General features: G+C 38.1%; 2 protein-coding genes across 4 annotated transcripts in view; one reads left to right on the plus strand and one right to left on the minus strand.

Moving 5' to 3' along the window:
* The window catches only part of LOC132277511 (dicer-like protein 4), a 41,394-nt gene extending 27,746 nt beyond the window's left edge, over positions 1-13,648 (plus strand). For 2 of the 3 annotated variants that reach the window (XM_059779364.1, XM_059779366.1), the window contains exons 12-25: positions 2,461-2,621; positions 2,716-2,922; positions 3,054-3,316; positions 3,408-3,685; positions 3,761-4,188; positions 7,744-7,838; positions 8,073-8,278; positions 8,449-8,658; positions 9,203-9,661; positions 9,758-10,030; positions 10,457-10,783; positions 11,974-12,289; positions 12,367-12,481; positions 13,209-13,648. In XM_059779364.1, the coding sequence (XP_059635347.1) occupies positions 2,461-2,621; positions 2,716-2,922; positions 3,054-3,316; positions 3,408-3,685; positions 3,761-4,188; positions 7,744-7,838; positions 8,073-8,278; positions 8,449-8,658; positions 9,203-9,661; positions 9,758-10,030; positions 10,457-10,783; positions 11,974-12,289; positions 12,367-12,481; positions 13,209-13,368 (3,498 nt within the window). In that variant the 3' untranslated portion in view covers positions 13,369-13,648. The remainder of the gene's footprint in view (positions 1-2,460; positions 2,622-2,715; positions 2,923-3,053; positions 3,317-3,407; positions 3,686-3,760; positions 4,189-7,743; positions 7,839-8,072; positions 8,279-8,448; positions 8,659-9,202; positions 9,662-9,757; positions 10,031-10,456; positions 10,784-11,973; positions 12,290-12,366; positions 12,482-13,208) is intronic. The other variant, XM_059779365.1, reaches the window with a different exon arrangement.
* A 415-nt stretch (positions 13,649-14,063) lies between these two features.
* Positions 14,064-25,857, minus strand: LOC132277514 (uncharacterized). The gene is made up of 5 exons (XM_059779373.1): positions 25,682-25,857; positions 24,926-25,574; positions 16,887-17,293; positions 16,099-16,197; positions 14,064-14,538 (listed from the first exon to the last, which is right to left on the minus strand). Exons 1-5 carry the CDS (start codon positions 25,810-25,812, stop codon positions 14,325-14,327), a joined length of 1,500 nt encoding a protein of 499 aa, XP_059635356.1. The 5' UTR covers positions 25,813-25,857; the 3' UTR covers positions 14,064-14,324.
* Positions 25,858-26,385: the final 528 nt, after the last annotated feature.

A 26,385-nucleotide genomic window follows, 5' to 3' on the forward strand; every position in this document is an offset into this window, starting at 1 on the left:
GTCATTTTTGCGAATTCGGCACTTAAAAACTTCGGCACTTAGAATTCAGCTCTTAATTTATTTTCGATTTATGAAAACAGCATCTAAGTATAAAATATGTGGCGATCTTTATTCTACATTAGATGAAAAGGACAATGAATAGAAGAATATATACAAATTGCTAAGTGAGATACAATAGAAACTTTCTTTTTTTCTTTTTTCATCCCCTTTTTTTTTTTGGTAAATAATAAAATAGAAACTTCAATCATATTAAGGGCACAAAAGGTGAGCTTCTAAGGTCTTGGTGAAAATTTATGAAATTAGAGAAAGCTGAAAATTTTATGTGAAATTGCTGAATGGAAATCTTTTAGGAAGTATAGGTTTAAAAAAAAAAAAGAAATTTGAAACCTTAGAGAAATTAAGAAAATGATGTGTAAGATCAATGTGTGCAATGTAAAAAAGCATCGAAAAGCTGAAATAAGAAGGCTTTTAGGACCAGATAAGATTCAAAGTACTTATGCAAAGATGGTGTGTCAAGGCTAACAAAATTCTAAGAAAATAATAATAGCTAGCAAATGACTGATGGATTCTGAAAAAGTGGTTTAGTACTTGTAAAAGAAAATAAGAAGATATTCAAAGTTTTTTTTTTTCCTGAATGAAGATATTCAAAGTTGTACAGATGATCACATATGAAACTTTGGTTAGAGAGTGATTAACAGTGATTGAGACTTCACACAGTAGTGTAGGAAAATCAATCTAAATTTATGCCAAGGAGGTAAAAAAATGGAAATTATTTTCTTAACGAAAAGATTGCAGGAAAGATGTAATGAGAAGAAGAAAGATATTACAGATGATCACATATGAAACTTTGGTTAGAGAGTGATTAACAGTGATTGAGACTTTCACACAGTAGTGTAAGAAAATCAATCTAAATTTATGCCAAGGAGGTAAAAAAATGGAAGTTATTTTCTCAACGAAAAGATTGCAGGAAAGATGTAATGAGAAGAAGAAAGATATTAATGTCATATATTTGGAAAAAGCCTATGATAGGGTTCTTAGGTTTTTAGTATGGTGGAATTTAGTAAAATAATAAAAACAAAAAGGAGTTAACGAATAAGATTTATTGACATGATAAAGGAAATGTATGATGGAGTTGTGACTATAGGTGAGAAAATTGTAGGAGAAACAAGTGAATTTTATTTACTATAGACTCAAATTATGGCTTAACATTAAACCCATATCTTTTTGTCTCAATTTTCAATGAACTCACTATATGCATTTAGTATAAGATTTTATAGTATATACTATTTCTACCTATATTGCATTAGTTGATCAAATTAAAATAGGGATAGATGCTAAATTAGAGTTTTGAAAAGAAATTGTAGGATCAAGAAGGTTTATGGTAGGTGAATAAAATGTGAAGGGAAAGAGATACCAAAGAGGTAAACAGTTGCATTTCTTTGGCTCAATTATATACGAGGAGAAATTGGAGATTTATGTTGTGCGTAGAATTGAAGTATGATGGGTTAAGTGGAGGATTAGTTCTGGCATATTGTATGGTTGACAAATTTTACTAAATTGAAAGTTTATTATATAAAAAATCTATTAAGTCATGCATACTTTATTGATAAAATACTAGATGGCTCCGGAAAATGATATGTTCAGAAATGAGCAATATCAGAATGCAGATTTGAGATCATTTTTTTGGCATGATTAGAATGTATAAAAATTAAATTCAGTCTTTGAAACGGTGAAAATGATGATGGTTTGATCATGTTCACTGAAAGCTAATAACTATGCCAGAAGGGTAATATGGTTCCAATTGAGAGTAATGGTAGGGAAATGGAAGACCAATATTAAATTTGTGTTGAGATATTGAAGTAATCACCTTAGACATTGGAAATGGGGAAACATGATTTGTGTCGCCCTTCTCAAGTAGTTGGCTGTTGGACGAGGCTTTGTTGAGTTGGTAAGTAGAGTTGTGCATCTGGCTATCTATTTAATGGCAAATCACTACTTCTCATCATTTAAGCCACCGTAGATATAGTAGCATATACAGAATCACCAGAACACCAAACTGTAAAAATAATTGTGGCTTATCAGTGTATATTTTTACATTATATTTGGATAAATGCCCACTATCCTGAATTGGCTTTCTAGTTGGGAATTGCATGCATATTTATGTACAAAGCTGAGTGTAAAAAAAAAGACCCTGTTGTCAGAAAGAAAATGATCATGGAAATGGCTGTTTCAGGCCCAAAATTGAGTTTAGATATTTGAGATCAACCATCAACAGGTAAATATGCTAATGAACATATGTTCCGATAACATTTCCATTTCACTTATAGGATAGTGCTCAACTTCCATGTGACTGGCATAAGTGGTTTACAAGAGGCTCTGTGATGTTAATGATGTGTTATAATTAGCTCTTTACAGGTTATATAACTGCAAACTTATTTCTGTAGTTGTTTGATCTGGCAGCTGAATTTATTAGTTGCAACTAAAGTGGGCGAGGAAGGACTCGATATTCAAACATGCTGCCTTGTAATACGGTTTGATCTTCCAGAAACTGTCTCTAGTTTTATACAGTCTAGGGGCCGTGCACGCATGCCTCAATCTGAGTATGCATTTTTGGTGGACAGGTGCTTTTCTAAATCATAAGCTGTATGTGAATCCAATAATATGGTGTGTTTCTTCAACAGGGATAATCTTTTTCGGTCTTTCAAAACATTGCAGTGGCAACCAGAAGGAGCTGAATCTGATAAACAAGTTTAAAAAGGAGGAAAATCAAATGAACAAGGAAATTGCATCTAGAGAGTCTAGCACAACATTTGTTGATTTTGAAGAAAGGACCTATAAAGTAGATTCAACTGGTGCCATCATCAGTTCAGGATCTAGTATTTCATTACTCCACCATTATTGTTCAAAACTTCCGCATGATGAGTATGGTCTTATCTTATGTACTGATTGCTACCTTTGATTAGCTTTTACTTGTAAGAATTCTTTGAAAGATGATATACAGAAAATTTTGTGTGCTTCCTGACGTCTAATGGGATGTGTCATCTCTTTCTCAGATACTTCAAACCCAAACCAGAGTTTTATTACTATGATGATGTAGAAGGAACAATCTGCAACATATTTCTCCCTTCCAATGCTCCAGCTCATCAAATTGTGAGTTCACCACAATCTTCAATAGAAGCAGCTAAGAAAGATGCCTGCTTGAAAGCCTGCAAAGAACTACATGAACTAGGTGCCTTGACCGACTACCTCTTGCCAGATCACGATGATGGAAATGAGGGATCGGTACAAGACTCTTCTGATTCAGACAGCTGTGATGGTAAGGGAATAGCAATAGAAGATATTGGAACTCCGTTGCCTTTGTTTCTTTAGTTTGAGTTGTGATTCTATTTGATTCTGTTTATTGGTAGATGAGGAGGATTCAAGAAGAGAACTACATGAGATGCTTGTTCCTGCTGCACTTAAAGAATCATGGACTTACTTGGGGAATCCTGTTTGTCTTTACTCTTATTTTATAAAGTTTATTCCTCGTCCAGAGGATAGGCTTTATAAGAAGTTTGGTCTTTTTGTGAAAGCACCTCTCCCAGCAGATGCTGAGCAGATGAAACTTGATCTTCGTTTGGCTCGTGGTAGAAAAGTTTTGACTAAGCTTGTCCCATCAGGAGTTGCAAATTTTGACAAAGATGAGGTAAACGATTATATTTGAAATAAAAATCAAATAAGCTACTTGACTTGTAGATATTCATTGTTTGTATTTACATAGATTCTACAGGCACAAAATTTTCAACATGTGTGGCTCAAGGTCATCCTTGATAGAGCTGATCTCATTCCTGAATTTGTTTCTTTGGAGAAGATTAATTTGTGTAACTCAAGTTCATCAACCTACTACCTTTTGCTTCCTGTCATTCTGCATGAACATGAAAACACAATATCTGTAGACTGGAAGCTTGTCAGAAGATGCTTATCATCGCCAATTTTCAGGAATCCAGAGGAAGCTGGAGAAGTCAGTCTGCATTTGAATAATCATTTGCAACTTGCTAATGGTCCCAAAAGCATAGATGATGTTGTAAATAGTTTAGTATATGCTCGATGCAAGGATGCTTTTTTCTTTATTTCTGATGTTCTTCCGGAGAAGAATGGGTACAGCACATGTAAAGAGTCAACAAATCATATAGAGCACTATACTAAAATGTAGGTAACTTCATCTCTTGTTTTAATTATTTTATCTCTGTCAAATGTTAGCATGTTTCTCTGTGTGTATAGGTAATGCTGGCTTTCTCCTTGAAAACTGTATGTAGTGCACTTGCGTCATTAGTAATTACCCCTTGAACTTTTTCGTATATATAGTTGCAATTTCCAGTGACATGTGAGGAGCATATTATTGACAGAGGGGAAGAGGTTTTCCCCTGCATAAAGAATAAATATTCACACATATGTAGATGTAATTTCATTATATATTAAATACAGTTCTGCTGATTGTAGAAGTGTATGCACTCGGATGTTAAAATACTTGAGGATCTAACTTCTAACTTCATTTTTAGCAAGTGATCCATATGACATGGAGCTTTTCCCACTGATATAATCATTTTTAACTGAAAAAAAAAATCCTAAAACCTTCTAGTTATATTTTTGTTTTATTTCATACCCCAGCAGACTCAATTCTAAAACCTTCTAGTTATATATATATTTTTATTTCATACCCTAGCAGACTCAAGTCACAGTAGTCCACCCCTATCAGCAACATAGTTTTAACGGGATCATGCTGAGCTGCCTTCTTTGGCCTGGGACCTCGGAACTCACATTAAATCTCATGTTGGCATCTTCTCTTCTCTTCTCCCTTTTTGTTGTTGTTGTTGTTGTTGTTGTTGTAGTCTTATATCATTCCTTTGGATATTGGTATGGATTTAACTTGCGATTTTATCGATATCATTGAATATACTTATTTACTAAAGTTTATTTTTATTTAAAATCTTCTTAGAAGAGTGCTAGCAGCATCTCAGCCGTTGGATCCTATGGGCCTCACGTGGGTCCCACATGAGCTATCTTTTCTCATATTTTTCTAGATTATTTATGCTTTGGCATTTAAGAAAGTTAGCTACATGGTTACTCAAACAAGTTTTTGTCCATGTTCTTGATATTTTATTTTTTTAGACGTATCAATGAAGTGATATATCTAACTTATCTTCATATTAAAAGGCAGACCTGAATTCGCCCCGGGAAGGTCAGACCTGCATATCACTGGTCATATTAACACTACAGTTTCAAAGTCATCATTTTTTACCTTTTTTGTTAATTGTGATTTGAAGGAATAAATGCTAAATTGAAGGTTGGGGGAAGATCTAGAGTTAAAAGGGTTAAACTAAATATATTAGTTGTAACTTTATTAAATCTAGATATACAAATAGGGATATAGTGAAGATTGAGGATCAAGAAGTAGAAAAGGTGACCCCTTTTTGTTATTTAGACTCAATTATTCAGAAGGAAGGAGAAATTGTTGATGATGTTAATTATAGAATCAAGGTAGAATGGGTTAAATGGAGGAGTGCATCTGGTATACTAAGCATAGTTTTAAATAGGCGCCAGGCGCGCCTTTTTATTTTTTAAATATTTATACAAATTATTTTCTTTTTATTTAATGACTATTAAATTAAAATGTTCTATGATCATATATGATGGATCATATTGTTCAACCTGATGAAATATTAGACAAAATTTATAAATGTTAAGTTTCACTACTTGCAATAATTGCATTTAGTGCTAGATTCTAAGCAGTTATTATAGTATATGTTTAAAGTTTGCATGATTATAGTTTTTAATTGTTTCAGATTTGTATTCAAATTAAATTTGGTTAATGCATATGCATATGGGATTTATGTGCATTAATTTACCTAATCCACCTAGTTGATACATCTCTATAGAAATTTTATTATTTGTGTTGTATTTCTTGAATTGTTCCAATTGTATATTGATTTTATTGGATTCATATGCAAATAGAAAAGATACATGTATGTTGATTTAGCTAATACATTGAATTGATATGTTGAGAATTTTTTATTATTTTGGTCTTTGACAAGTTTTTGTTGCATAGTTTAATTATTAAATATTAGTACTGCTTCTTGCTTTTTTCCCCTCTGGCTCGACATTCTTATTGTATTATTATCACGCACGTGCCTTACTCGATCAGGCTCACACCTTATATTGTGCCTTGAGCTTTTAACAACTATAATACTTAGTGATCGGTGTATCCTACTAAGATTTAAAGGGTAACTCTATAAAATAGCTATTAGACCGGCTGTTCTTTATGGGACAGAATGTTGGGTTTATATAAAAATATCATATGCATAAAATGGATGTGATAGAAATCCAAAGTTTGATATGGATGAGCGGTAAGATAGGAAAGGGCAAAATTAGAAATGAGCAAATTTGAGAAATGGTTGAAGTAGTACCGATTGGATTGGAGATAAAAATGAGAGAAACTCGATTAAGATGGTTTTGGAAATGTACAAAGAAGACCACTAAGTGCACTTGTTAGGAAGAGTGACATGGTTCATATTAAGGGTAATACTGGGGGAAGAGGAAGACCAAACTTATGTGGGTAGATTTAGTAAGGAAGGGTATGATAACATTTGGTTTTACTGAGGTCTATGGCTTTACATAGAGTAGAATGGAGAAATAGGATTCATGTAGCCAACCCCAAGTAGTTGGGAAAAGGCTTTGTTGAGTTGAATTGAGTATTCTTGTTCATGGTATTTTAATTAGAATGCCAATAGCATGGTCTTCTCTTCCGATATGTTTATTGACAGAGGAAGTGTATCAATGACAGTCGGGAATTTGCATTTCCAAGAGAACGATGCTTACATACTCTTTGAGGAATCATTGCAAGCATTCTACTGGTTTTTTTTTTTTCCTAGTTGGGACTCACACACACTGCCTCCATTGAGGTTCGAACCCCTGACTTCCCTTTGGGAAGTAGGAGCCTTGTACCGCTAGGCCACAGGCCTATTGGTCAAGCATTCTACTGGTAGATTCAAACCAGAACTTATAAAGGCTCAAACAGCATGCCATCCCTTTTCAGCCTTAAAGTGGTAACATGTTGTTTACTAAGTCTGAGTGGCAGTTAGTTATTTATCTGATTACCTTTCCTTCCCCTGCGATTTTCCTTGCATTATTAAACTGTACAGAAAGGCAGCTGGTACCTCTCCTGCTCAACCCTAGGGCCTAGATTGGTGCCATTTGGTTTGCAACTCATAGTTTCTTCTGTCTATTTGGCGTCCTATTTTGGTCTGCAATGCATCATGCCTTTATGTTGGCAGTTGGTTGGTTTTGAGTTATTTTTCTATTTATTTTTACTTTGCCAAACTTGAACAAGTACAAATCAGATTCTGCCGTCATCGTCTTTCAGCATGATACATCCCTTGTGTCGTTATCTTTATTTCACTTTATCATCAGATATTTAAACAGAACTTACGCCCTTTCTGCCATGTTTTCCTCTTATATAATTACTTGAGTACCATTGCAAACTTGTGATGTTAAAATTGTGATTATATTTTCTAGAACAAGAGTTACTAATGCAATTTGTCTGCCCCAATAATTGGTAATTGTAATTGCAAATCACTAACCACAATGTGTTGACTTTTATATTGTCATCAATACTAATTTGGATATTCTTGAACTTATTCAATGTTACTGTTATGTTGTTTTTAATGGTCACTTATTTATTTTTTTCTTTCTAATTTTGTAAATCAGCTTTGGGATTCATCTTTTATACCCTAATCAGCCTCTTCTGAAAGCAAAACAACTTTTTTGTTTGGATAATTTACTACGGAAGAAGGGGAAATCAGGTAACAATTAGTTTGTTTGTATCTTCAGGTTGTCACTGAACTGCTAGTTTTTTAGTATTTTGATACAGTGCTTCACAAGGAATACCAATGCGCATATAAATTGAATGTTTTCATAGTCCTATTTGTCTTAATTATCACCCCAACGGCTGAAATGGAGGTTGCTTTTCAAATTGAATGTTTTCGGAGAATCTCTTTTAAATATTGACTTGTGTGCTTATAACTGTTTAATGGCAGAATCGCGTGAAAAAGAGGAGCACTTTATCGAATTACCCCCTGAGATTTGTCAGTTGAAGATAGTTGGCTTTTCTAAAGACATCGGAAGTTCACTGTCTTTATTACCGTCACTTATGCATCGCCTAGAAAGCTTGCTTGTGGCAATAGAATTGAAGCAGAGATTCTGTGCTTCGTTTCCTGAGGGAGCTGAAGTTACTTCCTATCGTGTATTGTTTTTTTACTCTTCCATGTTAAAGTGATCTTTCCATTAACTGTTTCTCAACTCTCAAACTAAGTCATTTGATCCGCTACTCAAGTTCTGTGAATTTTTTTTGTTATTATAGATTTTTAAAAAAGAACTTGGTATGCTCATAACAGCTGTGAAATCCTGTATTAGGTTCTCGAAGCACTTACAACGGAGAAATGCAATGAGTGCTTTTCTCTTGAAAGGCTTGAAGTGCTAGGTGATGCTTTCCTCAAGTTTGCAGTTGGCCGGCGCCTTTTTCTTTTACACAATACCCTTGATGAAGGACAACTTACGAGAAAACGTTCTAACATTGTAAATAATTCCAATTTATTCAAGCTGGCTACAATGAGCAAGTTACAGGTAACTGGTGGTGATACTGTTGTTGCTACTACTACTACCACTACTACTATTATTATATGATCCTTAGCAACCAAACTAAAGCTAATTTAGATATAAAATACCATAGTTCTTCAGCTGGTTCAATTTCCTTTTGATCTGATTAAAAAATGATGCATGGATCTCATTTTATTCCAATTACCTGAACTTTTTCAGACTTTCTTGTGTGCCATGATGGCAAGAATTTCAATTGAATTTGAAGATACTTAACCAAGAGGTTTCAAGTATTATTCTAAAAGAAAATTTTAATGATTTTGTTAATGATCAAGAGCAAAAATGAACGTCTTTTTTGTGACATGAATGTAAGGCATCTAGCAAATCGCCTTTAAACATATAAAAATGTGATAGAACTGTGGATGTAGTCATAGATCCAGCAGTACTACTGCATAGATACAAGCTGTCTGCCATGAAAATGGAGGAAATAGGAGACTCCTTTTTTCCGCAGAAGCTCTTGCATTGTTTTCAAATTTGATTATTAAAATGCATGGTGTTTGTGTCCTTATTTCAGGTATACATACGTGATCAACCATTTGATCCCTGCCATTTCTTTGCCTTGGGTCGTCCTTGCCCAGTAATATGTAGAAAGGAAACAGAAACTATTATACATTCTCCACATGGAAGCAATGTGACAAATGGTGCAAGTTCTGACGTTAGATGCAACAAAAGTCACCACTGGTTGTATAAAAAAACCATAGCAGATGTGGTTGAGGCTCTTGTTGGAGCATTTATTGTTGACAGTGGCTTCAAAGCAGCAACATCATTTCTTAAATGGATTGGCATACGAGTGGATTTTGAGGCATCACAAATTAACAATATCTGTTCTGAAAGTGCAATGTTTGTGTCACTTACTTCTCAAATAGATATTGCTTCCCTGGAAATTTTGTTAGGGTATCGTTTTCTCCATAAAGGTTTGCTTGTACAAGCGTTTGTTCATCCTTCTTACAACAATCATTGGGGATGCTATCAGGTATGTACTCTATTTTCACTCCGCATAAATCAAACTTTTTCCTTGAATCTGCCTTTCTAATACAACATTTTCTGATGAATTTTATGGCATTAACAGAGACTGGAGTTTCTTGGAGATGCTGTGTTGGATTATTTAATAACATCCTATCTGCTTTCTGTGTATCCAAAACTGAAGCCTGGTCAGATAACAGATTTGAGATCTGTATCTGTAAACAATAACTCCTTTGCCGACATTGCAGTACGTCGGTCCTTCCACAAATTTATTATCTGCAATTCTAGTGGCCTCTGTGAGTCTATGGATGAGTATGCCAACTTCATTAAACCCGATGCATCAGAGAAGGGTCTGGCTGAAGGACCAAAGTGTCCAAAGGTACTAACTATGACTTGCAATCTTTTAACTTATAGTCTTCTCATAGCAAACAAATTAATAACCAGTCAACACAAAGCTTTAGCTTGAATGTTATCTCCCAGCAGAGGGGCAGGGTTCAAACTTCAAATCCCTAATGTGATGTGTCTTTGTTACTTTCAAAAAGTTGGTACATATGACAGGAGCATCCTTGCACTGGAAACTGTACTGTTTTTGGATATAAAATCATTTATTCATCCTTCTGTCTACAGTTATAGAAGATAATGTCAGTTATGGACGATATTAATACTAGGAGTCTTTTTTGTGTGGGCAGTAAAGAAGAACATTTAATTTGATTATAGTGTATCTTTGCATGGCATGGAATGGTTCATCATTTTAATTTCAAATTTTTGATTTTGAGTAAATATGTGATTTCACTTTTTGGTTCAGGCTCTAGGTGACTTGGTGGAGTCTTGTGTTGGTGCCATTCTTCTTGACACGGGATTTGATTTAAATCTCATTTGGAAGATAATGCTCTCCTTTTTGGATCCAGTAATGAGCTTTTCCAACTTGCAGCTTAATCCTATAAGGGAACTTCAGGAACTTTGTCAATCCTGTAATTTAAATCTGCAGTTTCCAACGTTAAAGAAGGATGGAACATACTTAGTTGAATCAAAAGTGAACAAAGAAGATTTTTGTGCAAGTGCTTCTGCTACAAACATCAACAGAAAAGCTGCCAAAAGAATGGCTGCTCAACGAATATTTGCGAGGTTGAAGGTAAAAAAGTTGCATGTTTACGTTCTTCAATTTCCTGTTGTTGCTTGCAGTATTTACATATTGTTAGAAGAGAAAAGATGAAATTACTAAAAATATAACCAGAAACAGGAGTCTGTTGGATTCCCTGCTAAACCAATAATGAAATTACCCTTGGAATCCCAGCTAAACCACGATCCTCTGAAGGACTTGAATTATCTCAACTAACTCCATCTGCTCAAAGTTCCATGAAATTCACTCGAGGATCGCTCAGTCCATTTTGATATGAATGGACTCCCACCTGGCCTGGTTGGAAACAGTCAGAACTTCACTTTAGAAAATTTGAAGTGTGTGCTTATCCTAGTAGCATGTTGGGTGATGGTGATGTTTGATGGAGCTCCTTTTTTTCTCTGTGGTGCATTTGGGGAGAGCAGAAAGGCATACTTTAGAAATTATAGAACCTCTTATGTTCAGATTAAAAGAATATCTTGCTTTATAACTTTCAGTTTTGGGTGTTTCTTCTTTCGTAGAATTCATAGGTGACTTGAGCTTTCTGGAAGGAGCATAGCTTGGTGCTTCTGTATGTGCACATGGGTGTGCTTCTGTTGGTTTTTTAACATTATGCTTGTTACTTATTGAAAAATAATCATTATGGTCTCCAAGTTAACAAACAATGTAATGCCTTAATATTCCATCTCAGAATCCTAGGTGTGGAATAGTTCTGAGCTTCCTATGGAAGTTGAACTTCCATGGCTTCAAAATATAAAATAATTTTTATGCTTGCATGACTGTGCCTATTGTGCTGAGATCCTATTTTGCATGTCTTGTGCCATTGTTTGACTGTTGAATCACTGAAATGTTTATTTTTTAGTCATCAACAGCACTTCTCTACATTTTGGTTTGGTAGATGTATTGGCTTTCCTATTACCATTGGAATCTGACCTAGATAGGTGGCTTTCGCAAATGTGCATGATAAATCTCTTGTATAATTTATGAGCGCAATATGCTCTGGTATCCAACTCATCTTATAGTTTCATGATCAATTGCAACTTTCTTTTTATTCTGGTCATTCCTCTCTTTTGCACACCTTTTTTTTTTTTTTTTTTTCCTCCGGGGAGGGGTGAGAAAATTTGCCTGTCAGATTCGTATCCTCCAATGATCTTTTCCTTGCCTTTCAACCATATTTTAGATGCTCATCGACTGTGGATGTGCAGGCTCAAGGTTACAAACCAAAGTTTATATCATTGGAAGAGGTTTTAAAGTCAAGCCGCAGGATGGAAGCTAAGCTAATTGGATATGATGAAACACCAGCAGATGTTATTGCTCCAGATTCCATTAACATGAAGTTGCTGGAACCTTCTAGAAATCGTTATAACCTCCGAGTGGACCACATGGAAGAAGTTTCTACAGGAATTCGTACTAACAGCATCAATTCCGTAAGACAGCCCCTGTCTCCATCCAAGGCACCAGTGTCGCAGCGTACCCAGCCCATTGAAAATAATAACTGCAACTCTGACTCACCAACCACAGGTTTTGTTGGGCTAACTTTATGTTCTTGGTATGGAGTTTCTATCTCATCTTTTGCTTATCATAACTAATCATTTTAGGTGGTTCACATAAGGGATCAGCAAAGTCACGTTTGTACGAAACCTGTGCTACTAATTGTTGGAAACCTCCTTTGTTTGAATGTTGGAAAGAGATGGGACCATGCCACTTGAAAGAGTAAGTTCATTATCTTGGTGAATATTTCCCCCACTGTGTTGAAAGTGGTGGGATACCTGCAATGTGACTTTTGAGTTAACTTCCAAAATTAATACCTAGCTCAGCCATAATTTAATGAAAAAGAAAAGAAAATTAAGTGAACAGAACTTATTACTAAGCTTTTGTGCGATATAGTGCAAAATATTTCTAGTTCAATATTTCCAACCAACTTGTGGTTGAAATATAATCTATATGAAGCAATTAACACCAAATTCTTGGGTAATGCATAAATGCCATTTTGGAGTCTGAAAGGGAAGTATTAGCGGAGGCTGCACTGAATTCACCTCAACTTTTCCAAGACTTCGGACACATGTTGCAAATTAGAAACTTGTTTGGTTGTATTCTCTGAAATAGAGAATTAAAAAGAGTGTTTCTGAAATTGGTGCAACTTTGTTGCCCCTTTCCATATAATGTGTTGTGAAAATTGTCAATCAAACCAAAAAATTTCCTAGTTTCTTTATTTTTTTTTCAATCTCTCTGGTAAAGAAACTATAGTCATTTATATTTCAGTTTACTATTTTCATGTTGTAGTTTTTTTCCCACTTAAAATTATTCCAGTTTCCTAGCCAATACTGCCTCCAATCAAATGCTGAAATTCTACCACATACTAGTTAATGACAGACTAGTTAATAGTACTCGTCTAATGATTCTGAGTATCCTTTGAATGTTGAACTCAAATCTTATGCAGATTCACTTTCAAGGTGGTCGTGGAAATTGAAGAAGCCTCCAATATGATTTTGGAGTGTTATGGAGAACCTCGGGCAAAAAAGAAAGATGCTGCTGAGCATGCAGCTGAAGGGGCACTGTGGTACTTAAAGCATGTAGGATACTTGCCTGAGATTAGGTGAAAGCAAGATATCCTATAGTCCATTAGCGTGAAGGTGAAGGATCATTAGCTCAGTCATTTGTGCATGTAATTATTTGTAATCACACATATGCTTGTGATATGAACGCAAGCATATCTGTATTATAATTGTAGATCTGTAGATGGTTACTGCCATCATGACTCATTTCATGAACCCTGAGTCAGTTCATGGGCTAAATGTAGAATGTGATGGCCCTGGGGTGTAAATTGAGGCAGTCAGAAATGAATTTTTGAATGAAAAAAGAATTGAAATTGCTGGCCAATTGATATAATCCCGAGACCCGTGCAACTGTGAATTTTGTGTCACACAGCAAAATGGTAAGTGTTACTATATGATCAAACACAAGCGTTGAGGGATGAAAGAGACGGCTTTTTATGCTTAGCTCTTAATTCATGCTATCTATGTGACTACATGGTGGCTTTATCCAAATCATCAGTGCACCACCATGCTAGAAAAGCTCCACCTGACTTAGAAATTGTATTGATTTTTCTTTTACGTTGGCGAGCACGCACCATTCACACACCCATTTTGCCCCTTAGGGGACAATCCACTTTGGGACCCTTGGTAAAAAATGGTATTGATTTGAACACTTCAGAATATTGACCTATGTCAGCTGTGCTCCTCCTTATTGATGTTTGTCACTTGTGCTTCTTATTAATAAGATCCTGTGCTTCTCATTAATAAGATCCTACATTTAACTTATCCATTCCACATCATATATAAAAATTGTTTACATCAAATATAAAATTTGTTTGATGATTGGTATCATCTGTCCGATCAAATTGCAATACTAAAATGGTAGTGTACTATAGAACCTAAGCATCCGATAATGGTTCAAGCAATAACAAAACTTCTAAGTCATAGGAAAAAAATTGACATGAAACTAAACCCACCAAAGATAATACAACATAAACCTGGTGCAGAAAGACGCTATTTTCTTAGCATGAACTCCACACATAAACCTGACCCCCACTTGTGGCACCTGCAAGCATACCAACCTTGTAAGGATGAGCATCAAAGCGGCATTGAATCGCAGACACGTGTGGGCTCTCTAAAGTGGCGACAATATTTCTCTGAGCTGCAGAGATTACATCAACTCCTCTTTTCATACTGCCAATGTAGATATATGAATCGTCCCAACCCCATATTGCTCTGTTTCAAGATCAAATGTGGAAAAAGAAAAAGAAAAGGAGGACAAAAAAAAAAGGAAATATCAACCTGTTAATAATCTGTTTTCATCTTATAAGCATACCCAATTTATGGTTGAATAAAAATTTACTGACAAAATGGCAATGTGCAATATGAGATAAAAAAAATACATGTCCATCAGTTTATCAATCCAAGTAGTCTTGGCAAGTGAGCTAACAAGAAACTCAGAACAGAACATTTTCAATAACTGTTCAGCATGAACAAAAGCTTCAACTCATCTTAAAGCAATGCTGTGCGGCTCATCATAAAGGCCCCATGCTATAAGGCCCAGAACTAAAAGAAGTACGGCATGGAGGTCGGAACAGATTCATAGTTGTTCATACCACAATTATACCATTTTGTTAGTACAAATTTTTCCATTTTAAGTTCAGAATAGGAGAGGACAGATAACCACAATCATAGTTCTTAAAAGGAAAAGCGAGAAGCAAAGTATTTTACCGCTCATAAGGTGGGGCATAAGCCTCGGTATTAAAGTATATATAAGCTTAATGAATTTTGACTTTTTTTTTTTTTTTGGTGGGGGTGGGGCCAGAATCAATTTTGAAGAAGGATTATTGATTACAACTGTAATATATATAAGCTTCATTTAGACATTTCAGCAGCATATTACCATAGTAAGCAAATAAAATATTTCTCTTTCATCACCAACACCAATGTTAATATAACATATCAAATATCATCATATGAAATTCACAAGTCCGTAAAGGAGATAAAAGCAGGGACTTGACCGGCTAAGTGATAGCTCAACTTCATAAGCCAAGTTCAAAACTTGATCTAAACTCATTTTAAGTAAGCCAAACCTGAGGCACCCATAACTCAAATTGATTAAGCTTGTGAACATTATATATTTGGCACACTTGAAAATCTAGCAGTTTCATTTTTTAAATATCTCCTTGGGTATGCCATACTTCTATTTTTTTTTTTTTTTTCCCCTTACATACCACAATCGATTGCCTTATGTGAGGTCAATGGCATATTGAAATGACTTTAAAAAATCAAATATGATAGGAAACATGATTTTTAATACAAAGGGATGAAAAAAGAGAATTCATGTACATGACAAGTCATCATTAAATCAACTTTCTTTAAAATATTTAATATCATTTAAAATGGGAAAAATAACTTTAGTATAAAATATATATAGATCAACGGCCTAAAAGTTTAAGTTTTCTCTATAAAAGTCGTGTGGAAAAATTCCTGTCCGATCAAATGGAGATATTACTGGCCCAAATACAATAGAGTGGCTTTCTCTTTTGTATTTAGTCCTTCTAATCAACCAAGCTGGCAAGAGTGCTTTTGAATAAACCATTGAAACAAGAGAGAGAGAGAGAGAAATATTGGATGTGATTTAAATATAAAGGTTCTTAGCATAGGTTTTATCTTTTGTGAAGTAAATGTGTTAAAAAAAGATTGAAAACCATCCTAATCAGTTTAACCATAGTCAAGCAGATTTTTTTTTGAAGCAAAAGATAGTCAAATCAACATTTCCAGGAAAAGCCATACCTAAATGAAGAGATCCATCTGCCTGTCTGGTTATTGTGATATATCATAGATATATCCTCATAATTAGCTCCACTTATTAAACCAACTTTGTCATCAAAACTGCAAAAGTGATTGAAACATTAAATGTAATCACAAGTGAAACAATATATGAGCAATTCAGAATCGTATAAGTTACTTTAGCCCTTTTATTTATTTTTCTATCTATTTTTTTTGGAGCGATATGTAAGATATTTTGAACTCAAACATGTTTTTTCTGGCATAAGCAACCTAATCTATGCTAAAATGGAAATGATAATTCTAATATGTTCGTGCTCAAAAGGCAGAAGATCAATCTACAAGTCCCCCACAAGAAACTCATATCTCATTTAGATATTTTGGATTAAAGAACAGCAATTAACTTTGAATTAAGAGAAAATATAAACCAGAATGAAGTTAGAAGAAAGGTGCAGTGTAGTCAAATATGTAGCTGCAAAGTTTTATAACAATATTACTTGTTTTAAGTAAACTTCAGTTATAGTTTCATCTGCCTTGCTTCAGATTTTCTGATAATATACTTGCAATACAAAAACTTTCAAGGTGAACAACTAGTGGAATTCTAGTGGAATCATTCTTTAGTTTCACTCCAAGCAAATTCCTCGAGCGTCTAGTCTATCATCTTAAAGAAGTATTACCAAGTTTGGGTTTATTTTGGATGTACAAAGAACTGGTATTTCAGCATGCATTCTTTTTCCCTCAATGTTCAATAAGCTTCTACAATTCAACGATGTGATACATATAGCATTACACACCTTGTTGTTGCAAGACTGCTCCCAGAAGGTGAAAAGTAAGCAGACTGCACAGACCTTTTATGGCCAATTGTCTTCAAAGGTTTTGGCTTATCTGCATCAATATTTCTCAAGTCCCAAATACAGGCTGTCCCATCGGAAGAACTTGTAGCCATAATGTTAGTGTTTTCTGGGTTAAAATCTGTTGTGTTGATCTTTTTTTCATGCAAATTCCATAAGGTTAAAGATTTTCCTGCCCTTGCATCCCAAATACCAAGTCCCCCATGACCCTCACTAAAATATAAGGAATTCACATCATTTGGCTGGTGAGAAATAGAAAATATGGCATTATCACAGGAATATAGCAGATCAAATTTCTCCTTCTCAACATCCATCAATCGAATAAATCCATCATAGCATGAGGTAAACATCTGCAAACACATTCCCAAGAATGACTAAGCACATATAAGAAAGCCAGTCCACCATAACTAATAACAGTAATATACTCGAACTGTGTACTGAGTAATTGTCAGAAAAGATGTACAGGAATGCAGAAGCCAATTGAAGTTATGTACTGCCTTTATAGTTAATGCAGAGGATATTAAAATAAAAAAATAAAATAGAGCCAAATCTAGTGACTTCTAAATGAAATGAATATATAAAATGGACATATATACAGAATGATGGCCCCATATGTAAATGTTTGATATATCACTGATCCAGTATCTAACCTTATTTGCAATGAATAATAGAACTCTTCTTCTTCCGTTTTTCTTTTTCATTCTTGGATAGAATGGGTTGGGTGGGCTTTTGAATGGGTTAAGATATTATTTCCATATAAGTCCAAAAAATAAATTTCAAATGGGTCACTGACATTTGGTCATAAGAACGCCCACTGATGAGTAGATTCGCAAAACTTATTTTTTTTATTATATATATATATATATATATATATATATTTTGATAAATAAAATTTTAAAGAATCGCTCAAAAGGAGAGCGGAACTCAAGAGAAATACAAAAGGCCACAAAGGGCTTCTAAGCCTTCAAGGAGGCCAAAAAATCAACAATCTCCTCTAAAGATCTATGATCTCTCCCTGAAACCCAACAAAAAAGAGTGGAAAAAATCGAGAATTTAAGCACCAAAATCGACATCGCCTTCCCCTCAAAATATCTCCTATTCCTTTCAAGCCAAATACACCACCACACACATAGCGGCGTAGCCCTCCACGCATCCTGAATGTGAGCCCCCACAGGGCAACCTCTCCACGCCTCGATCAACCCTCTACCGGATCCAGGCATAACCCAAAAAAACCCAAATAAGCCAATCATCAAATCCCAGCACTCTCTAGCCATAGTGCAATGAATAAGAAGGTGATCCACTATTTCCTCATCACGAAGACACATATAACAATGATTGACCACCACCTGGTTTCTCCTCCTCAAGTTATCCCAGGTTAAGATCCTACCCAGAACCAAGGTCCACACAAAGAAAGCCACCTTAAGAGGAGCCTTAGAGCGCCAAACAGACTTCCAAGGAAAGCGAACTCCAGGATCAATCAAGAGGCATCTGAAAAGACCTCACCTCAAAAAACGCCCCTGAGAGTTTGCAACCCAAGACCAACAATCCGAATCCTCCACCACAATCCTCTGGCGATACAACTTCTCCAAGAAACGAATGGCCTCCTCGATCTCCCAATCCTGAAGCAAACGCTTGAATCGAACATCCCAAACCAGTCTCCCACTATCAAGGTGATAACAGTTGACCACCATGGCCTGCCTATCCGAAGCAATCCTGTAAAGCTGAGGAAAAGCGAGAGCGAGAGGAACATCGCCACACCAAACATCCTCCCAAAAACAAATCCTCCTCCCATCCCTGAGTCGAAACCGAATGTGTTTAGAAAAGTCATCCCATCCCTTCCGAATAAAATTCCAAACCCCCACCCCCCGGGAACCCCTCATTTCCAGAAAACTCCACCCTCCTCTCATCTCCCCAAATCGACAAGCCACTACCCTCCTCCAAAGCCAGTGTCTCTCCACACCAAACCTCCACAACCATTTCCCAAGGAGGGCCTTATTAAAAGGCACCAATCTACGGAGACCCAACCCACCATTTCGAATTAGCCTGCAAACCTGCAACCTGCTCCCAGCGCACCAAATGAAACTTAAACTCTTCACCTCTACCCACCCCCCCCCCCCCCCACCCAAACAAAAAATTATGCTGCAACCTCTCAATCATCTCCGTAACTGAAGAGGCAATCTGAAAAAGAGAGAGAAAATAAGTGGGAAGGCATGAGAGAGTGCTCTTAATTAGAGTGACCCTGCCTCCCTTGGATAGATACTACTTCTCCCATCCAGCCAACCTCCTCTCAAACCTATCCACCACTGGTCCCAAACCCCCACACATCTCGAAGGAGCTCCCAGAGGCAAACCTATGTAAGAAATGAGAAAGGAACCAGTACGGCAACCAAGAATGTCAGCAAAAGCCTCAATCTCAGGGACCTCCCCCACCGGCACCAAAACACTCTTTCCGACATTCACCTTAAGGCCGAAGACAACTTGGAACCAAATCAAAACACATCTCAAATATCTAATCTAGGACACATTCACATCACAAAGAACTAAAGTGCCATCAACAAACATCAAATGAGAGATCTCCAACTGGGAAGCAACATCCCTGCCCACCCGAAAGCCTCTCAAAAAACCCAACTCGACAGCCCTTCTCATCAATCTACTAAGGGCCTCCATCACAAACAGAAACAAGAAGGGGGAGAGAGGATCCCCCTGTCTCAAGCCCCTCGAGCTAAAGAAAAAGCCCGTAGGAGCTCCATTCACTAGAATCGAAAAGCGAGCACTGGAAATACAAAAGTGCATCCATCTCCTCCACCTATCACCGAACCCCATCCTCTAAAGAAGGAAGCTCCAACTCACATGGTCATACGCCTTCTCAATGTCCAACTTACAAAGAACTCTCGGGACCCCATTACGCAACCTGGAATCCACACACTCACTTGCAATAAGGACTGAATCCAAAATCTGACGGTCTCCGACAAAAGCATTTTGAAAGTCCGAAATGACGCCATCCAAAACTTTCGTCAACACTTGAAGCAAGCACCTTGGCAATCAACTTGTAGATACACCCCACCAAACTAATAGGGCGAAAATCTCCCCCCCCCCCCCCCCCCATTTTCGGAATGAGAGTAACGAACATGGCATTCAAGCTTTTCTCAAAAGATCCCCGAGTATGGAAGGCATGAAAAGTGCCAATCACCTCCCCTTTAACCACCTCCCAACACTCTAGAAGAAATCTCATGGTAAATCCATCTGGACTTGGAGCTTTATCCCCATTGCAACTCTTCAGAGCAATCAGAACTTCCTCCTAAAAAAAAAGGCAACTCCAAACCCAAGCACTCCTCACTAGAAATAGAATCAAACTGAAGCTCTTTAAGCAAAGGTCTCCACACAACAGTCTCTGTGAACAACTTCTCAAAAAACTCTGAAAAGCCCTTGCAGATCTCCACCTCCTTACAAAAAATATCCCCCTCAACCCGAATCCTCCCTATATGATTGCCACTTCTATAGGCATTGGCCAATCTATGAAATTTTTTTGTGTTTTTATCCCCCTCTTTAAGCCACAAAGCTCTAGATTTTTGTCTCCACGAGATCTCCTCCATGATTGCAATCTCAGCAAACTCTGCCCTCCTAACCTTTAAAGAGTCCACCAAATCCCCTTGACCCTCCATTAGGTCAAAAGCAGCAATCTCAGCAAGAACCCAATTCTTTCTCCATTCCAGATTCCTGAACACCTCTTTAGTCCAAGTCTTAAGATTCTCCTTTAAGAGACGCAAACTGCCTGCAAGCACATGACTAGGGGTGCCAACCACACAGTACCCTCCCACCAAAGACAGACCCTCTCCAGAAAACCCTCAGCCTACAGCCACATATTTTCGAATCTGAACAGAGAACGTCTACTACGAAACCCGCCACAATCCAACATCAACGGAACATGGTCAGGATGGGACGAGCCAAAGTAGCCTGAACAACATCAGAGAACCTCTCCTCCCACTCCCCCCGACATAAAGAATCTGTCAAGCCGAGAAAGAGTAGGGGGAGAGCGGCCACTAGACCAAGTAAACGACCCTCCAACCAAAGGCAAATCGACAAGCCTAAACCCATCAATAAACTCTGAGAAAGCCTCCATGTCAGACGTCCACCTACCTCTCGTTGACCTCTCGAACGGAGAGCGAACAACATTGAAATCCCCTCCAACACACCAAGGCAAAAACCATCTACTTCTAATCTCCCCCAACTCCTCCCAAAGCAAGTGGCGCTCACCGTCCCCCATAGGACGATAAACACCAGAAAAGACCCAATGAACATTATTCTCCACCAAAGCAAGAACGCATGAAACAGAGAAGCGCCCAACCTGAGCATCCACTTTAGACACCCATCTGTTATCCCACATGATCCAAATGCCCCCCGAGGAACCATTAGCATCCAAAGCAATCCACTCCACAAATCTCCCACCCCAAAGACTTCTCACAATCCTATCAGACATCGAAGCAAGCTTGGTCTCTTGTAGACACACCACATGACCACCCCCCCCCCCCCCCCCCCCCCCCACCCACGAATGACCGACTTCACCAATTTTCTTCTAACCGGGTCATTGAGACCCCAGACATTCCATGAAAGAATTTGTAGCTTCATAGGGAAACACCTGAAGAAGCAAACCCTCCCCTCCTTCCACTACCTCTCTCTCTTGACCTGGACCCCCTATTTCTCCTTTCATACGTGATAAAATCATTGGGACTTTGCAACACCATCTCCCCTCTCCCGGTCTCCCCTCCTATAACCTTTCCTTACCACCCACCTTTTCCTTTAAATGAGAATTGAGAACATCATTAAACAAACACATCGCCTCATCCACACTACCCTCGAAAGAAACACCCAACAAAGAGCCCACATACAAACCCTTTTCCCTTACCCACTCCTCCTCAAGGTCATTCATTATAACAACATCAATCAAGTCTCTACCCCAATTCCCCAACCCCCCCCCCCCCCCCCCCCGGGGGGGGCTGAACAACAGCCAAAGGGACAGCCAAATTCACTGCCTGTTCCAAGTCTTCCCATGGAATCATGCCCGAATCCCCATCAAAGGAAGAACTTGCAGCTCCCTCCCAATCATCAAGAACAGAAGAGGAATGCGAGCAAAACTGCGTAACAGGCTCCTCGTCAGTCAACACACCCCCTGAATCACAAAAAAAACCTTTCAAAGCCAAATGGTCCCATACCTCCTTCAACAGAACAGAGGCCGTTTCATCATCGAGCTTTACCTTCACATCCCAACCAACACATACTGTAACCCCCTCACAGTTACCCTCACTTCGCCGAGAGAAACCAAACCTATTCCCAGGACCACCACCATGCCTCCCATCAAAGTCCGAGTCCCTTTCAACAATCGGCGCCAAGGAATTAGAAACAGTGGCTGTCCCACCCATCTCCGTCCCTTTCAACAATCGGTGCCAAGGAATTAGAAACAGTGGCTGTCCCACCCATCTCCAAGGACTCTCCCCTCTCCCCCAAAAAAAAAAAGAAGGAGAAGAAAAGAACGGCTGAGGAGGAGAAGCTTCAGAGGGAACTAAGAACATACCCATACCGATACCCGGTTGCAAGGATGCCACCCATTTCTACTTATCCTTTCGTGTCCACCTTTTGCGAAGAGCGGGAAGGATAATCTTTTTCTTAGGCAAACGATGTCGCTGCACCGGATCCTTCACTCGCCGATCATCCTTAAATCTCGCTCTCAACAAACCAGCAGCACAAGAATCTCTGCCATCCATCAAGGAAGACAAAGGCTCAAAACTGTTCTTCAAACCCAACCTAGAACATGATGAATCACAATTTGGCCCACTCTTCAACCCAAAAGGCCCACCAACAGAAACATCTTTAGAGGATTGGGTGTTTGGCCCACCATCCACATCACAAGAAATTTGCACACCACTATCCAAACCCAAAGATCCAGAAACCCACCTTTTAAAACTTGGAGGCCCTTCAAGCGGCCCATCAGAAAAAGGCAAATCGTCACAAGAAACTAAAGCCCCATTTCCTGGCCCAACATCAGGCCAATAACGCATGTGGGCTTTGGAGTCTTCCTAACCCAAGAATGAGACAAAGAGTGGGGAGCCGAATTTGAAATAACAGTGGGTATAGCTATTCTCATTGGGAATGGGTAAAGCCTGAGCGCCAACCACGTGTATGGTCTGCATTTCTCCCCCACCCACGTGCCTGTTGTGCGTGGAAACCATTGTCTTCTCTGTTCCCAATGCTACAAAAAAGACCGACAACCATTTCCGGTGAGACCTCCACCCCACTGCATCTTCCGGAACCCTTCTTTCCGACAGCGATTCGGCAAGGAAGGAAGCCCTTCCTTGCGTTTCTAAGTGAAAATCCTTCTAAAGCACTCCGTATTACGTATCCATAACGCATCTCTCCATTCCTTCCATACCTGGAATTCTACCATTCTTTTTTTCCCCATGGATTCCCACCTCAGCCATTCTTTCTCCTTAAGCAAGTGCGAACCATCACCTCCTTCCAAGCTATCTGTCGTCGGAACAAGCTCGGGATGCTTTTCCTCCCAAATAGCCACCTTATAACAGAACTGGTCATCATGAATGAACACAAAAGGAGGGCAAACCTTACCATCTAAAATGGTGATTCGGACTCTTTCCGCGTCCAAAGCTTCATCAGCATCCACCCAAATAAACCCACCACAAAGATCGCCGACTGTCACGAACAGAGTATAACTCCAAAGGTGGAGAGGGAGACTGTACAACGTCACCTTCTTCAGCCCCTTCTCTTTTAACACCTCCAAACACCCCACCCTAAAACTCCAAGCATCCACACTAAGAGTTGCCGTCCCCCAGTCACGGCGACCCTCCTTGAGCACTCGAGATGCTTCCGTCAAAGAGGGAAACCGAAAAAGAAACAAAGAATCCGGCAGAGGCGATACTGTCACACCAAAGGAAACCTTCCAAGCACGCAAAGCCCAAGCTGCAATTTGAGCTCCATCACCCACTTCCTTATCAAATTTCCCCACCAGACACGACCGAAGGTCTTCTCTTGTCCTTCCTACCCAGTCATCATCTAAGAAAATCGATGGTCCTCTATACGGATTTGCAGATCTAGCATATCCACCTTGGAACAAGCGGGGCAACCTAGCAACCTCCAAGAAAGAGCGCATGACAGAGATGAAAAGAACCAAACAAGTCAAAAACCCAACAGCAACCACAAACCACAGAATAATGAGTTTGGTTGCTCCTATATGTATTATGGTTTTCTTCCTTCGATATTTTCACTGTCCTCCCTCGAGGATTTTATGTAATGCAAATTCACACATAAAGAAATGAAAGACTAGGAGGCAAGGAACTTATAAAATCTAAGAACCCATTTTCCCAATTTGTGCAGGTGAAATGATAACACCAGCAAAATGAGGCATAAAGGAAAATTTTCATGCACAAGGAGTGATATCTTTTGGGTTTTTAGACATTTTCGACTTGAATGTTAATTCCAAATTTATAAAATTTTGTTGTAGTACAGCATCCTGGAAGTCTACATGTGACGTCAGAACATTAACAAATGAGACATGAAGGCAATTATTTAGGTATAACAACTTAACAAGTGATATTACCTACATTAAAGCATCACATGGCTTGGGGAAGTTCAGTCCCCCATATCAGCAAGATTCCTTGGTTCTTAAATCCTTTTCTGATTTCCTATTTTCTATAGCAAGAAATCGAATAATTCCAAATTAAATATTTTATGGCAGTTCAAGGTCCGGTGAAGTATATGGATCGCTGAAAAATATCAAAAACTATAAAAATTTCACTTATTAGGAATAATAGCTGTTGATAATTTGTATACATGTAATATGTCACAAATCCAAAGTTCAAGCTAAAATATTTTAGGGCAGCCAAAGTCAAAAGCATAAGATTTTCAATTTCAAAATTACTCAAGCAAGTTGTAGACTTAAACTCTAACTTCCAAGCAGAAATGCAAAAATAGTACCTTTGACAGTGAAAACGGCTGAATTGCAATCCCTGAAACTGGTCCGGAATGTGGACTGTACAGATAAATCCCATCTCCATCCTCCTCACTAGAATCAACATTCCAAAGTCCAACATCCCCAAACTTGTTCCCCACAACAACCATTTTCATATCCGCTGACGGAAAGAACCGAACAGAGAATATTCGCCCAGGCACAACCCGTGCTATACTCTCCTCTTCTAATTCCAGTGACTCCAGATCAATAGAACTACTTACTCTAATTGGGTAACCTAATTTCTCATTTTCAGGCAATCCCATAATCCAATCCCTAGAACCCTCATCAATACCTTTTACTAAATTATCACCGTAACATAATTGCGACTTCTTCGATACACCCAAAATTGTTTCGATGAGCGTTCGATCAGAGGTGGTACCCCTATACGCATCTTTCATACTAAGAGGACCCAATTCACGAGACGACTTCTTTGGTGTAGTTTGTGATTTTAGGGTTTTGTTTGGGGTTTCTTTGAAATCAAAGTCGTCCTTGAGGCCACCTGCAGTTGATGAATCTGGCGGCATCCCTCGGGTCCGGAGGGACCTCCGAATCACAATTGGGGTTTCAGTTTTCGGTTTCTTCGCAGGGCTAACTTTGTAAGATTTGTTTTGTACTCTGCCATATAGGTACAAGAAATTAGTCGATTAAGACACATAAAAAACATATATATTATGCAAATCGATTTTCATTAGGAAGGGGGTGTGTGTGGAATATAGAGAGACCTTTGGCGCTTTGTTGCAGCGGAGAGTTCATTGACTTTGGAATGGATCTTGAAAGAAGCGAGCATTTCCCCATTACGCTTGATATTCTCCAGTCTTTGACGCTCGTATTCGGTAAGTTTTTGAGGCGCCATCGGAAAGACACAGACACAGTTGCAGAGGGAGAGACAGACAGGTGTTTATTGTATGTAGTGGCTTTTATGTGTATATCATATAGATATACTGCGGGAAAGGAAATTGGCGGGAACGAAGTGTGGGAAGCTACGTGGCATGATCCTAGCCATGAATATTTGGTAAATTGCAATGAGTTGGTATAACAGGTGGTACTTATCCATTTACCTAAAAGTTTTAGTTATTGGGTAATGTTATATACCAATCCATTTATATTCCTTTCACTTTCCATTCGGATTCGAGGTAGAATAAGTATTCCTTGTAACATTCTCTCCACCCGAACTCACCCTCGTTACGATTGGGCCACCTCGTTTATCCTGGTGGGTTCACCCGGACGCAAGGACGGATCCAAAAATTATCAATACAATGGACTGATATGTTTTTTTGGTTGGTTAATACTATATATATATATTATATATATATATATATATATATATTGGCTAAATTAAAATTGACTATAGTAAAAAATTAATAATAATTTTTTTTTGAGTGGGTTCATTTTTTTTTTTTCACGCCTCTAAGTTAGGCGCTTGGCG

The sequence above is a fragment of the Cornus florida genome, unplaced genomic scaffold (genome assembly GCF_030987335.1).
Source record: "Cornus florida cultivar Cherokee Brave unplaced genomic scaffold, ASM3098733v1 CherokeeBrave_3.0.0_Hap2_Chr10, whole genome shotgun sequence".
Taxonomy (NCBI): domain Eukaryota; kingdom Viridiplantae; phylum Streptophyta; class Magnoliopsida; order Cornales; family Cornaceae; genus Cornus; species Cornus florida.

Coding starts and splice junctions, on each gene's coding strand:
- LOC132277514 (XM_059779373.1), bottom strand. CDS start 25,812: ATGGCGCCTCAAAAACTTACCGAATACGAGCGTCAAAGACTGGAGAAT. Junction 25,575..25,681: donor GCTGCAACAAAGCGCCAAAG/GTCTCTCTATAT, acceptor CCTATATGGCAG/AGTACAAAACAAATCTTACA. Junction 16,198..16,886: donor AGCAGTCTTGCAACAACAAG/GTGTGTAATGCT, acceptor TCACTTTTGCAG/TTTTGATGACAAAGTTGGTT.